This window comes from Biomphalaria glabrata, chromosome 12 (genome assembly GCF_947242115.1).
Source record: "Biomphalaria glabrata chromosome 12, xgBioGlab47.1, whole genome shotgun sequence".
In the NCBI taxonomy this organism is placed as follows: domain Eukaryota; kingdom Metazoa; phylum Mollusca; class Gastropoda; family Planorbidae; genus Biomphalaria; species Biomphalaria glabrata.
Window position 1 is genome coordinate 3678524 of NC_074722.1, and position 14107 is coordinate 3692630.

At 36.0% G+C, this 14107-nt stretch overlaps 1 protein-coding gene across 7 annotated transcripts in view; it reads left to right on the forward strand.

Annotated features, from left to right (window-relative positions):
• LOC106076542 (uncharacterized) overlaps positions 1–14107 on the forward strand; it is a 46529-nt gene that overhangs the window by 1141 nt on the left and 31281 nt on the right. For all 7 annotated transcript variants that reach the window (XM_056005168.1, XM_056005167.1, XM_056005166.1 and 4 more), the window contains 11 exons: positions 604–803; positions 1512–1604; positions 2267–2386; positions 2628–2794; positions 3252–3521; positions 4743–4939; positions 6112–6484; positions 6924–7398; positions 8516–8709; positions 10652–10716; positions 10866–11023. In XM_056005168.1, the coding sequence (XP_055861143.1) occupies positions 604–803; positions 1512–1604; positions 2267–2386; positions 2628–2794; positions 3252–3521; positions 4743–4939; positions 6112–6484; positions 6924–7398; positions 8516–8709; positions 10652–10716; positions 10866–11023 (2312 nt within the window). The remainder of the gene's footprint in view (positions 1–603; positions 804–1511; positions 1605–2266; positions 2387–2627; positions 2795–3251; positions 3522–4742; positions 4940–6111; positions 6485–6923; positions 7399–8515; positions 8710–10651; positions 10717–10865; positions 11024–14107) is intronic.

A 14107-nucleotide genomic window follows, 5' to 3' on the forward strand; every position in this document is an offset into this window, starting at 1 on the left:
TGTAGGCTTTATTTTGGAGTTTCCATCTCCTAGACTTGCTGCCAACCAATGCTATGGAGCCCAGTCTGCCCCTCATATTGAATAAATTGTTTTTAAATTGCATAAGGCCCTTTTTTTATATTCTGATGTTTGAGAAACACAGCAGCAAAGCCTGTGTTTACTGATAGTGTTTTGCAGACCTTATTCAGCTGCAGTCTTTACAAATTGACACTTCCTTTAAAGAAATATTTGAAATGGTGAACAGAATTTAAACTATTCTAGAAAAGTTGGACCAAACTTTCATTTCAAAATGAACTTTCATTTTGACTGGTAGAAAATTATAGTCTAAATTCTGGGCACATTAAAGTTTGTCTAACCAATTACAAATAAATAAATTTTACTTTGGCTTAAGTATAAATTTGCTACAAAAGACTCATAATTCTGATGTATGATTATCACAAAATTATTATGTTACTTACTTTTGGTATGTTGGTGTATGATTACGGTTGATGTCTGTCTATCTTCTTTTCCTGTTTCTTTTTTTTTTTTTTTTTAGTTCTTCAATAATTCATGGTTATTCTCTTTCTATGTTAAATGACAAATATTGTTTGCTGTCTCCACCAGTCTAAAAATGAAATGGTGTTGGCTTCTCCTTGTTGTAACTCTGGTTACCCCAAGCCATGCTCAAAATGTTGCTAGGCAAGTGTGTACGCTGAATGGCATGACTAATGAAATTGGAGCTAACAGCGCCATAAAACTAGGAGTTTTGTTTGAGATGAGAAATAAAGGCAGCGGTGGACTGGGATGTGGCTCTGTTAATATAGGTAAGTGAAGACATTTTAGATTGGAGTTTTGTTTGTGATAACGGATCATGTGATAGCTAGAAATGACATACTGTAAGAGAACAAATATAACTACGCTTAAAGTAACATATTGTTCTTTTCTTTTTGGATGTCAGTTTGGCAAGTGAATTTTGTGTGTGTGTGTTAGTTCTAAGGCCAATATCCTTTCTTTACTTGATATTAATTACCCTTTATAGCTGAAAAGTTGTGCATCAGAATATATAAATCTTTTGAACCTGGTAAGAAACAGCCCATTATTAGAATAATAAAGATAAGAACATATAATGTTTGTTTTGTTAAAATATTTCTATTTCTTTAGCAGACCAAATAGTAGCCTAACCTATCTTCATGTGAATATCTTATCAAATAAAGTGTGAAGACTTGTGTATCCTAAGCCTTTTAGAAAGATTTTACGTGCTTTTAAAATTATTGTTGTATATTATATATTCAAGTAATGCAGAATGAATAAAAATAAAGCTAAGTATATATATACAAAAATTATAACATATTGAGGGACACATTTAAATATGAGCTATAAATTACTTTTTCAGACTTGAAACATCAGACAACTTTTAAAAATAATTTTAAATTAATTTACACTTTTTTGTTGTTGTTGTAAATACATGATTATATTTATGTTAATCTTTTATGAAAATGATGAGTTTGTGGTGCTTTGTTTAAATTTTATAGCAAACATGCAAGTGTATGAGGCAGTTAAATATGCTATAAATGTCTACAACCATGCTAATTCTGGGAATCCATACTTGACTAATATCATGTTTGGTAAGTGAAATCTTTTTTCTCTTATGATTTTGGAATTATTTCAAAATGAACTAAAAATTGGTTTCTCTTAAAGCTTCTGGAATGGTTCTAGCATAACTTTATAATTGAGTTATTTATTCATTTCTAATTGTGCCGTGTCAGAAATAACAATGTGTTGGTAGTTATTTCACAACTTTAATTTACAAGACTTAATTTCAAGTCTCTAATGAAGTTTTCTAAACTTTTATGTGAATGTTTCTATTGTGTTGTTTTTATTTGTTAAGAAAAGAGTCCTTGTAATCACATGAATTTTCATAAGAATCAATAAAATAGTCTTAGTCTTAGACTTAGTCTTAAATAAAATATCTCAAGCTTGTCTTATAGCATGTGTTCACAACCCAGTTGTATATTTTCACATCTAAATCTTATAATAATTATTGTTTTGTTTTGGAATGCATGCTGAAAGCTAGATATTGCTGATTGAATTGGAAAAAAAATCGCTTTTAATTTTTTATTATTCTAAAATGACATAGCTTAGTCCACCTTAATTGTTAAGAATATCTTCAAGTTAACGTACACAGCTAGGGAAACTTAAAAAGATGTTCAGTATACTGGGAACATAAATCAGATTATTGTCATCCCTGCTGTAAACTATGCACTAATCGACAATCCAATATTTGCAGGTTTCAAGGCTTATGATACTTGCTACTCAACAACACAAGCTATCAGTGCTATGGAAAGTTTATTTCCTCAGTTGACATCTTCCAGTTCTTTCTGCCAACAGAACTCTTCACTTCTTGTTGGTGAGAATTGTCTTCTTTTCAGTCATCAAAAAATTTAACTTACTAACAAAACAAAATAAAGGAACCTGAGTGAGTGGTGCAGTGAGAATAATCAAGACACTTAAAATTTCATTAAAATGTGGATGCTTAGGCATTGTAAGGTGGACACCTCTTTACGCCAACTCTTTATAAATTTAATGTTATGTCATGGAATGCTTGCTAGAAGAACAATATTAAATATTGAATAATTTACAAATTACAGGTCTGGTGGGACCATTGTCTAGCTCTACAGCCAAGTCAGTGGCTGAATTTGGAGGTCAGTATGGAGTCAGTATTGTTTCACCAGCAGCTCGAGACCCAGCACTTAGCAATAAAAACAAATATCCCACATTTGTCAGGACCGTTCCATCCTATTCTGTTTTTGCTAAGGTAATTGATTAGTTATACAAAGAGAATGTAGCATAGATATTTTGTAAGACATCATTATTTCAAAACTTTGCCAAATGCTAATAAGATCAAGGTTTTATTTATTGAACAAACCTGCAGTTTTTTTAAGATGTTGCAATGGATTTAAACTCCTGTAATTTTAGAAAGACTATAATAATGTTGAATACTTAGTATGCTTTGGGAAAAAAAAAAAGATTGGAGATATTGGCTAAAAGTCTAGTATTATCTACTATGAAAGATATCTTCACCAAAGCCTTGGTCCATTCTTGGGTTGATGTCCCCTCAGGATTTATTAAATTTTTTTTTTTTTTAGGACCTCTCTTCTTTATACCATTCATTATATGTTTCAGTATGACTAGCACACGTTTGAATACAAAATAAAGTTACTTAAGACTTTCATCTGAGCTTATCAAAACATTTACATTCCAAACTCTTCTAGGCTGTTGCAGAGTTGCTGTATCAATTACAGTGGCAGAATGTTGCAGTTATCTATACCAATGATGATGATGGGAGCAGTGGCTATCAACAACTGCTGCAGGCAATTTACAACAGAGGTCTCTGTATTACCAATGCTCTGGCCATTGATGACTCAATGGACAAGACGACCTACAGGGCAGCTCTTAACAGTTTTAAGTTCAACACTTTTAAAGTGGCTATAGTCGTAGCTAACAGTGCAGTAACTCAAGTAATTCTGGATGCAGCTAACGATGTAAGTTCTAATTAACTTGGGCATCTGTCAACATTTTTTTTAACGTTGGATGAAAAAAATGTTGAGGTACACTAAATGATCCAAAACATTGCAGTAAAAAACAAAAAGTTTCCCTTTCAGATCATTTGGTATATAGGGCAGATGATGTAAAGTTCATCTGTTTCTGTGGCCTATGGATAACGAGGGTGCAATGTGGCCAGCACAACGACCAACCGCCTTTACTTTTCCCCAACTAATGTCAGGTATCCATTAGAGCTGGTTGGACTCAGAGGCACCTAAAGATCCCGAAATTAAAAATTCCAGGATTCAAACCCGGGATCCTCGGTTTGGTAGCCAAGTGCTTTACCACTCAGCCACTGCACCTTCATTAAGTTAAAGTATTTAAGTAATTTTATTAATATCAATAGAGTGTGCAAACTGTAGCAGCATATAGTAGGGCATTCAATTTAGATCATATAATACTTGCTCCACTACATTGCTATTTTGGTAGAGAAAAACAAAAGGAAATGTATCCAGTCATGAGAATGTCACAGAATGTTCGTTGGTGGCTTAGATCATAAGTCCTCCTAATTTGGTTGGCTATCAACAATAAGTCTTGGAGAGGAAGATCCTAGCCTTGAGATGTCATAGAATGATAGAATGACTCTAGGCCTCACACACAGAGACCACATCATTGACATGGAAATCTGAAATAGAATCACAATGGCTTTTTTGAACATTGTCAGAAAAGTAAGCCATATCATAAGGTCCTCACAGCTTGCAAAGGCATTACTGCAAAATATGAGGAATGGAGAGAAATGGTCAACAGATCATGTATGTTGCCCCAACCATCCAACAGACTTTGACTGAACTAAGCATCACCCAAATTTGTCTCCCTTGTCTTGTTGACTGCAGCAATCAAAACTTTCTAGACTTTTCAAAACTAACAAAGTTCATTAAATAGGACTTGACAATACCATTTTGCTTTTTTATAAATGTTTTTTGAAAATTATTTAATGAAGAAATTCAATTTTTTTTTGCTAGAGTTCTCCTTAAAAATAGTTTCTAACATTTATTTTTATCTTTTTATCAACTAACTTTAAAAAATGCTTTTTTTTCGGAATTTTATACTCAGAGATGAGATTTTATTTTGTTGTTATCCAAATTGTCATTTTTTTTTTCTTTTCTTTAAATTAACATCTCTTCCTCTGTTTGTATAACTAAAAATTGTTCTATTATCAGGTTATGACGAGCCCGAATAATGTTCAGTGGATCTTGAGTGACTTGGATATAACAAATGACCAAAGTAGCCTTCCGCAAGCTCGTGGATCTTTGGTTGTTGTGCCCAAATTTCCTAAAATTTCTAACTTTGTAGAACAATTTGTGAATTATTTGGTTACACCCAACATAATTGTGGACAACCCTTGGTTTACAGAATGGTAAGCTTTGAATGCTTTGATACTTTTAATCAATTTGCTCAGTCTTTGATTTTAATATATCTTATTGTAAATAGTCCTTGGTTTATTGCTGTCACTGTTCAATGTTGTTCTCTATTGTAGTTCACTCCTATTTCCTGTTTTACAAAAGGTAGCTTTTAACTCCAAAATAAACAAAAATAATTAAAATAAATTATACAAAAAACATCAATACCACATAATAAATAGAATATGTCTGGTAAGAAAATGGATACTTTATATACCTTTGGAACTGAAGAAAAACAAACTAAAAAAGCTCTTTTTATAATTGTGGACTTGTTCACTGTGGCATTAGCACTTTTACTTTTAAAATTTTTTTTTGTTTAAAAAGTCAAAACAATATGAGATATGCATGTCAGGTTTTCACTAGCAACAATTAACTATGTGCTAATTCTGAACGAGACCCGAAGAGCTCTTCTTGAAAAAGTTTTAAAAAATTGCTGGTTAGCCTTATCAATTTTAAAACATTTTTTTTTCTTTTGACAAAATATTTCTTTGTCTATATCAAGACATTAAACAGCCTATTTGGGGTGTGTGTGTGTGTGTGATTGCTGCTATGGTGATGGTGGGAAGAGGTTAGCGATTGGTTAGAGGCCAAGTAGTGTGAATGATGCAAGATAAATGGCATTGTCGTCAGCGGTCTAAGGTACAACAGATGACTCCAGATTGCCAGAGTGAAAAGACGTGTTTTTGTAGTGAGTTAGAGTTAGTTCAAAGTACCAATTTCTATTATTGCTAAAGTCTACTACATTTATTTCATTTCATCCAAGTAAAAAAAAATGTTTATACAGTAATAAAAGTTCTATTTAGTTTTTGTTCACAAACGAAGTTATTCAAGTTATTTCAAGTTTTACAAGTTTAAATAGAATACCCCTACAGTGGTTTAGTTGTCTACCAGCAGTTTGGTGCTACAAGCCAGCGACCATCCACAACACTATTGCCTTAACTTTATTCTTTGGTTTCAGAAAATAATGTCCTAATTCTAACAGACACTAAGAAACATACACACATATGCACAGTGAGATGCTAAGTGTATCCATTAATATTTGTAATTAGATTTCTATTCTGTTGCATATATTTAGATGTAATCCAGGAAGAGAATTTGTGTTTTTTTTTTTTGTTTTGTATATTTCTAGGTATTCAATAGTCTACAAATGCTCACCCACCTCTGGTACAAGCAACTGTCCAAATCTGAATGCTAACACTTTGAAAAGCAACTTCATTCAGAGTCCTTGGGTGGTGCCAGCAATTAAAGCTGTTTTCGCTTATGTAGAAGCTGTACGTGCTGTATGCCTGAACAGTGGTTCAGTGTGTCAGAACCTGAGAAGCATGACCCCTGCGGCTTTCAGTGCAGTCCTAAGGAATTTAGATGTGACCTTGCCAAATGACTTCCCTATAATTGAGCTGAGAGGTCAGCGCATCAAATTTGATGCCAATGGAGATCCAGAAATTTCAGAATATTCAGTTTATAATTATAACAGTGCAAGTGGATCCTTTGTATTTGAAGAAGTAAGTAGCGGAATGTATTAATATCTACATTTTAACATGTGCTTTATGGATACTTGATAGGTAAACATTACTCTAAGGCAGTGTTTCCCAAACTTTTTCCTTAACGGAACACTTCACATATTCTGAGTATTTAGAGAGATTAATTCACACATTAGCCCAATTAATTATTCCAGTAGTTCGCAGAACACCTATTCAGGCCTCATGAAACACTGCTCTAAGGAGTGGTAGTTTAAGGGCATTTTAAATCTTGTCTGAAAGATTAGCTTATATTTTAGCTTATATTTTAGCTTATATTTTAGCTTAGCTTATATTTTAGCTTATATTTTAGCTTAGCTTATATTTTGTGAGCTGAATGATAAGTACTTAAATACAAGTGAACAGAAACAAGTTTTATTATTATTTTGTTATTTTATTTTAAAAAAATGTGTTAACTTCACAGATTGGAACTTTTGTGTCAGATGTGCTGACCTTGGCACGCCAACCTACCTTGTATGATTCTCTTAAAGCTGTTGTTCTGTCGAACAATCCTACAGTGCTCTGCCCAGCTCTCGGCTGTCAGAACTGCCTTTTGCCACAGAGAGATGTTGTCTTCAGCTATAAGCAAGCCGAGGTGGTCATAGCCACCCTGGCCCAAGCTCACCGCTCTGGCCGCACACCTTTCACGTGTGGCTCTGGCATTGTGCCACGGCTGACTGCTCTGGTGGCTGCAGAGTGGGCTGTCGGAAGGTACAAGCTAGACAATCCAGGAAAATTAAATGGAGTTTCCCTTGGCTCGCTGGTCGCTGACATTTGCCCAGATAGCTATGTGGCTAAAGGATTTCTTACAGATCTGTTAAGTGGCAATAACCGCTTGGTTGATTTATCAGGAACAATTATTACTCCAGAGACTATCTATGCATTTGTGGATCTAACAGGTTAGTGACTTGAAGTATTATATTCTTTACCTTCAAAGAGCTTCCCTATAAATTTATGGAGTAATTAATAATAATCATTTAAATTTATAGAGCGCTGTTAACAATAAAATGTAACCTCAGAGTACTGTGATAACATAACAAACATAAACACAAGATTTAAAATGACAAACTAATCTAAAAAAGTTTTGAACAGATAGTTAGGTCTTAATTTTCTTCTTGAATATAGTGTAGCATGTTGATCAATGGAGAGTGAGTTCGAAACCTTTGCTCCAAGCACTGAAAAATCTCGCAAGCCATAACCTTTCAGGTAGAAACATGGCATCTCTAGAAGCGTTGAGTCCATTGAGTGCAGAGCTCTCTGAGGGAGATATGGAGTGATCAGTTCACAAAGAGACAAAGGCATTTCTTTATTGTAGATGCACTGATTTCAAAGTGTGGCCACCTTGTAGTTGACTCTTACTTTCACAGGAAGCCAATGGAGTGTGCGCAAGATAGCAGTTGCAGAATTTCCTCTTGTTTTTCATTGTACAATTCATGTATTCTTCTTCTCAATTAGCTGCAGCTTGGTGATTTTGTCAACAGGCTTTATATGCCTTTATATAAATTTAACCAGTCGTGGGTTGACAAAGACTTGAAACAAATTGACCAGCCATATCATAGTATAAAATATTGTAGGATGAAAATCATTTCCTTTAATTATAAAATAAAAAAACAAAAACTGTATTTTTACTTGCCTATAGAACTTTTGTCTTCTTTTTGATTATAAACTTCAAGGTAGTTTCCAAGTTTTATTCTATATTTGATAGACACACCTATTTTTATATATAAAACTATAGTTTTGGTTATTATAAAAAATTGAATATAAAACTGCTGTTCATTTCAGCTAAACTATAACTCTTTATTCCTTGAAAAAGCATGTCCTTGTCAAACTAGATCCTTCAATCATGCTTTTCAATGTAAAAAACAACAACACAAGAATTGACTATGTAATGCATATTTGGTTCCACCGACCCACTGTATGTGACTAGACAAAGAAAATTTTATAAATGCATTAAGATGTGGTAGTTATGTGTCACAGGTCAAGAAAAGGGAGATAATTTCTTGTGTGTGTTTGCAGAGAGTGATGTGACTAAAACTGTCAGTCCAATTCTGTCCAATTACAAGATACCAGAGATTGAAGTGGTCGGGACCACCACGGCTGTGGCTAATGGAGCTACCACACCATATTTCACTCGAGCTGTTCCTAATGATGAGGTCTACTACAGAGCAGTTTCTGCCTTGCTCCAGAGTCTGGGATGGAAATATGTGCAGGTAGTTAGCTCTTTATTTAGCATATCTGTTACATACAGGTGAGACTTTTAATGATACATTAATAGACTCACATATGGTAGATTATGATGACTTTAATAATTTGAGTTACAATTAATAATGTGTCAACAACTTCGATTACATTACTTCATTTCCGGATTCCATCTTCTCTCTCTTTCAACACATATTCGCACCATTCCACATTCACACTATGCTGCACACATAACAATATCCCAAATCTACATAAAAATTTTTTATTTTTTTTTCAATTTCCACAGCCTCACAATTTCTTTTTGAATATTCATCCTCATTACTTTTTAACTTTAAAAATAAAAATATACTTTATAAATTCCTAAATGCATTTAGCAAGATCATTGACAACAAACAGGCCCCGCATTGTTAAAAAAGCTAAAACGATTTTAAGAATTAAAAAAAAACAACACTCCTTTGGTCAGGATTTTAACATTTTACCATCACAAGGGAGATTTAAGTCATTGATTATAAAACAGATAAGAACTCTTTTGTTCCCTTGTCAATTAAATCATTGAATAAAATCCAACTTTTTGATGTAAATTTCATAACTAATGTTTAAGAAAAACTGGTATAAGTGTATATTTTATTATAAATCATTTGCTGTACTGTAATGTTATGTGTAATGCAAAATGTGCTATTAGATCATGGAATGGGTTGCCTGAGTGAGCCAGGAAAACCAGTGACTTGGCAGAATTTAAGTCATTGGTTAATATGCATGACTAAATGCATAACGCATAGGACGTAATCCATCTTCTTTTTTGAAGTAACGTCTGTATTATATAAGATAAGATAAGATGTGTAAGACAAATTTTCTGACACTAAAAATTATTTTACCACTCTTGTTATCTTACCAAATCTTTTACAATCATTTAAATGTTAAAAGATATTATCATTAGTTCATCATTAAATTATGCAATAGTATAACTGGTAAATCTTTATTGCAATGGTCAAGTTTTTTAAAAGTATCTCTTGTAACATCTTCTTAAAAAAATGTGTTTTAAACACAGAAATATTTGTCTTTTATGATGATATGAGAAATGTATTAGTGTTATTAATTATTCTAAAGTCAAATTTGGATTTAGCTTTCTAGTTGTTTTAGTAAAGCTGTCGATTAGGGCGCTATTGCATTTTGATGTCTTTGGAACTATGTTTTGATTTTTTATGAAAAAAAAATGTAATAATATGCCCTAAGGATTTTATCATCGTTGCCAAAAAAAGCTATTTATTTTAATCTTTTTTTTTTTACTATTATTTTCATTGCAAATAAAATAAACTGATTTTAAAAGTTAGTTTTGAGATTTTAGTGCCTAGCTTTTACTTCATTGCAAATAAAATAAACTGATTTTAAAAGTTATTTTTTGAGATTTTAGTGCCTAGCTTTTACTTCATTGCAAATAAAATAAACTGATTTTAAAAGTTAGTTTTGAGATTTTAGTGCCTAGGTTTTACTTCATTGCAAATAAAATAAACTGATTTTAAAAGTTATTTTTTGAGATTTTAGTGCCTAGGTTTTACTTCATTGCAAATAAAATAAACTGATTTTAAAAGTTAGTTTTGAGATTTTAGTGCCTAGGTTTTACTTCATTGCAAATAAAATAAACTGATTTTAAAAGTTAGTTTTGAGATTTTAGTGCCTAGCTTTTACTTCATTGCAAATAAAATAAAGTGATTTTAAAAGTTATTTTTTGAGATTTTAGTGCCTAGGTTTTACTTCATTGCAAATAAAATAAACTGATTTTAAAAGTTAGTTTTGAGATTTTAGTGCCTAGGTTTTACTTCAGCATAATTTCCTTATGATTGTATTTTGTTTTTATTAATCTTAATTTCTGTTTTCTTGAAGATCTGTATTGATGTTTCATATGTTAAACCCTTTTTCAAATGTATGCACTACCATTCCTGTTTCTATCTGTAGGTAGCCACTTATTCTGCTGGTCTGTATGATGAGATGACTCAAATATTTATCAAGACAGCTGCGAGGTAAGTGCTGTGGTGCTGTGTTCTTATAACACTAGCATTTGTACTTGTATATATATATATATGTAGTCAATACATTCTTTTTATTTTAGCTATGTTATTTGTGTTGTATGACACTTGTAATTGTACCTTAAACATTGTCTTTATTTTAGCTATGGTATCTGTGTAGTCAACACTGCCGTCCACTTTGACACTGGCGACTACAACGGCATGCTCATGGACTTAAATGGCAGATCAGAATCTCAAGTGGTAGTTGTCATTGGTGGTGTTGATGATGTAAGAGGATTGTTAGGAGCTATCAACGCTACAGGTTTGCATTTTGTTTCATTTTAGATGTAGATGTCATTAAAGTTTTCAAGTTTCATTCAATACTTTGCTCTCATTAACTCTTTCTCTCCTAATTGACAATACGATTGTTGATTTGACCTCATTAAATTAAATTAATGTTTAATTTTATAAACTTTATTTTGTGCTATATAAAAAGAGCATGCATTCTCATTTAATTCTATACCAAATACCCGTCCCGAGACATGACGTTAAACTGCGCTCCTCTTTCCTTAGCACTTTTGGAGCTCAAAAGTGCCCTACTTCTTTTCTATCATTGTGTCTGCCTCCTCTTTTCCTAAGTCTGCCTTCATTGATCATCACACTGTCTCCTTAACTTTAAATTCTCACTACGTCCTAGACCAGTCCGTTTGCCGTGGACTGCGACGGGTAAGGGGGGATAAAGAGATCCTGGTGTTTGAGTGGTGGCTATCTGAGGATAAACCACAACAACACAATACTTTGGCTCCAAGTTCCCCTAGACCTGAGACCCAGATGGCCCGCTCTGGGTCAACCGGCTGGTCATGCCGAGCTACCAGCATAGGTCGTCGACCTATGCTGGAGGGCGGTGGCTGGAGGGTCAATCAGGGAGCTGCTGTATCGGACACATGTCCGATGTAGCAGCTGACTGAGTATAGCACCTGTGTAGCCCTGGCGGGCTCATTCTGGACATCCGAATGGCCCGTCCCCCTGTTGGACTCGATGGCGGGTGGAGAGCACAGGTGCCGAATTAACCAAAATATATATGGACAAAAAAACACACACAAAACTACTTGCCCCAGACCTATGTCTGGGCAAGAAACGACGAATTGACGATAAAAAAGAGGAGGTCCCAAAAAGCTGTGCCACCTGGCCATCATTTCTGGTGGTTAGATGCACAGAGGAGGGAAAAAGCCTGACCAAGTTGAGCCCTTTTATTATCTATAAGGGACTCAAGTCAGTAGTGGGAGAGCCCAAGAGTGTGTCTAAGCTACACAAAACAATGGAACTCCTTGTAGAAGTAGACAGCAAGACACACTCTGATGGGCTTTTAAGATGCAGAAGACTCTGTGATCTCCAAGTGGAAGTCATGCCACACAAGAGTCTGAACACCAGCAGAGGTGTAATCAGCTCTAGGGACCTACTGGAATGTTCCGAGAAGGAAATAGTGGAGGGCATTGAAGGAGTCACCCATGCCCGGCGCATTACCAGGCGCAGGGAGGGTGAGGAGGTCAAAACCGCCACTATTATCCTCACATTCGGAACTAGGACACCGCCAGAGTATGTGAAGGCAGGATACCTACGAGTTCCAGTGAGGCCCTACATACCTAACCCCATGAGGTGCTTCAAGTGCCAGGGTTATGGACACGGCGCGGCAGTCTGCAAGAGGAACACTGTGTGTGCCAGATGTGCTGGAGAGGGTCATGAGGACAAGGGCTGCACAGCCCAGTTCAAATGCCCAAACTGTCAAGCTGGCCACTCAGCCTACTCCAAGGACTGCCCTGTGTGGAAACAGGAGGTTGCCGTGCAGGAGTACAAGGCAAGAAATGGATGTACCTTTAGCCAGGTGAAATCGGCTGTACTGGCCCTACCCAAGGGCCAATTCGGCTTGACAAAGACCTACGCCCAGGCTGTTGCTAAGAAAGGAAGATCCATAGCCACACAGACGGACACATTGACCCCACCACCCCCTCCTCCTCCCCCAACTCAGAAGAAAACACCGCCAAAGAACACACCTCTGAAGAAACAAGAAAGCCCTGTTGTCATGCTAAAGAACAGGTTCTCTGTGCTCGCTGATGAGAGCATGGAGACTGAGCAGCATGTCAAAACCAATACTCCGGGAGAACCCGGAGACATCATGTCTGACACAGGTTCTCCTCAGAGAACCCAGCCAGACACCCCAACCTCTACCGAGTTAGAGGTTGACCAACTCCCTAAGGGGAGAAATCAAAGCGGAGAGGATGCCCGAGGTGAGAGAGGAGGAAATAACCTCCGCTCTAACCAGAGGGATCTCCCCTCTCCAGAGAGAAAGACTTCCCCCAAAAGGGGGTTGTCCTCCTCTCCATCCAAACCCAAGAATAAAAATACCAAGGTCACTGAAATAAAGGGAAACCCCTCCGGGGGCCTCCCAAGGCCAAATAGCTCCAAGTAGGTCATCTAGAATAAGCCATGGATTCCAGAATTGTACAGTGGAATTGTAGAGGCCTCAAGGCCAATTACGAGGAAATGCAGCTACTGATGGACTCTGAGACTCCTGTAGCTGTCTGCTTACAGGAAACATTTCTGAAAGATTGCATCAGCTTCCGAAGCTACCGTGCTTACACCAAGAATGTTGAGGATGCAGAGAGAGCATCAGGTGGAGTCTGTATCCTTGTGAAGGATAGCATCCCCCATGAGAGGGTAGAACTACAGACCACACTACAGGCCGTAGCAGCTAGGATAACCCTTCACAAGGTTATCACTTGCTGCAGCCTGTATCTACCACCAGGCGCTCCATTAAACCGAACAGACATGGAGGACCTATTGAAACAACTCCCCCGGCCTTATTTAATCCTTGGGGATTTCAATGCCCATAACACCATGTGGGGATCCAACAATACCGACACAAGAGGTCGTATGCTGGAGGATATCTTCCTCCAACATGATTTATGCATACTTAATGATGCATCACCGACCTACTTGCACCCAGGAACTGGATCATTCACATGCATTGACCTCACCGTATGCGTCCCCGGACTTCTGGACGATTTTAAATGGTCAGTTAGCAATGATCTACGGGGAAGTGATCACTTCCCAATCATCATTACTAACAATCTCCCTTCATTGGGACGACCTCAGCGGTGGAAACTGAATAAGGCCGATTGGGAACAATTCCAAAAAAGATGCTCTGAGGATATCACAGAAAATATCCTCCATGAACAGAACCCAGCTGATACCTTTGCTAGCAAGCTACTAAGTATAGCCAGGAAAGTTGTATCCCTAACCTCTGCAAATCCAAAACGGCCTAGCAAACCATGGTTTGATACAGCTTGCAAAAGTGCTATTGGTGATAGGAAAAAACGACTGGCTGCATTTATAAAGAATCCTTCCC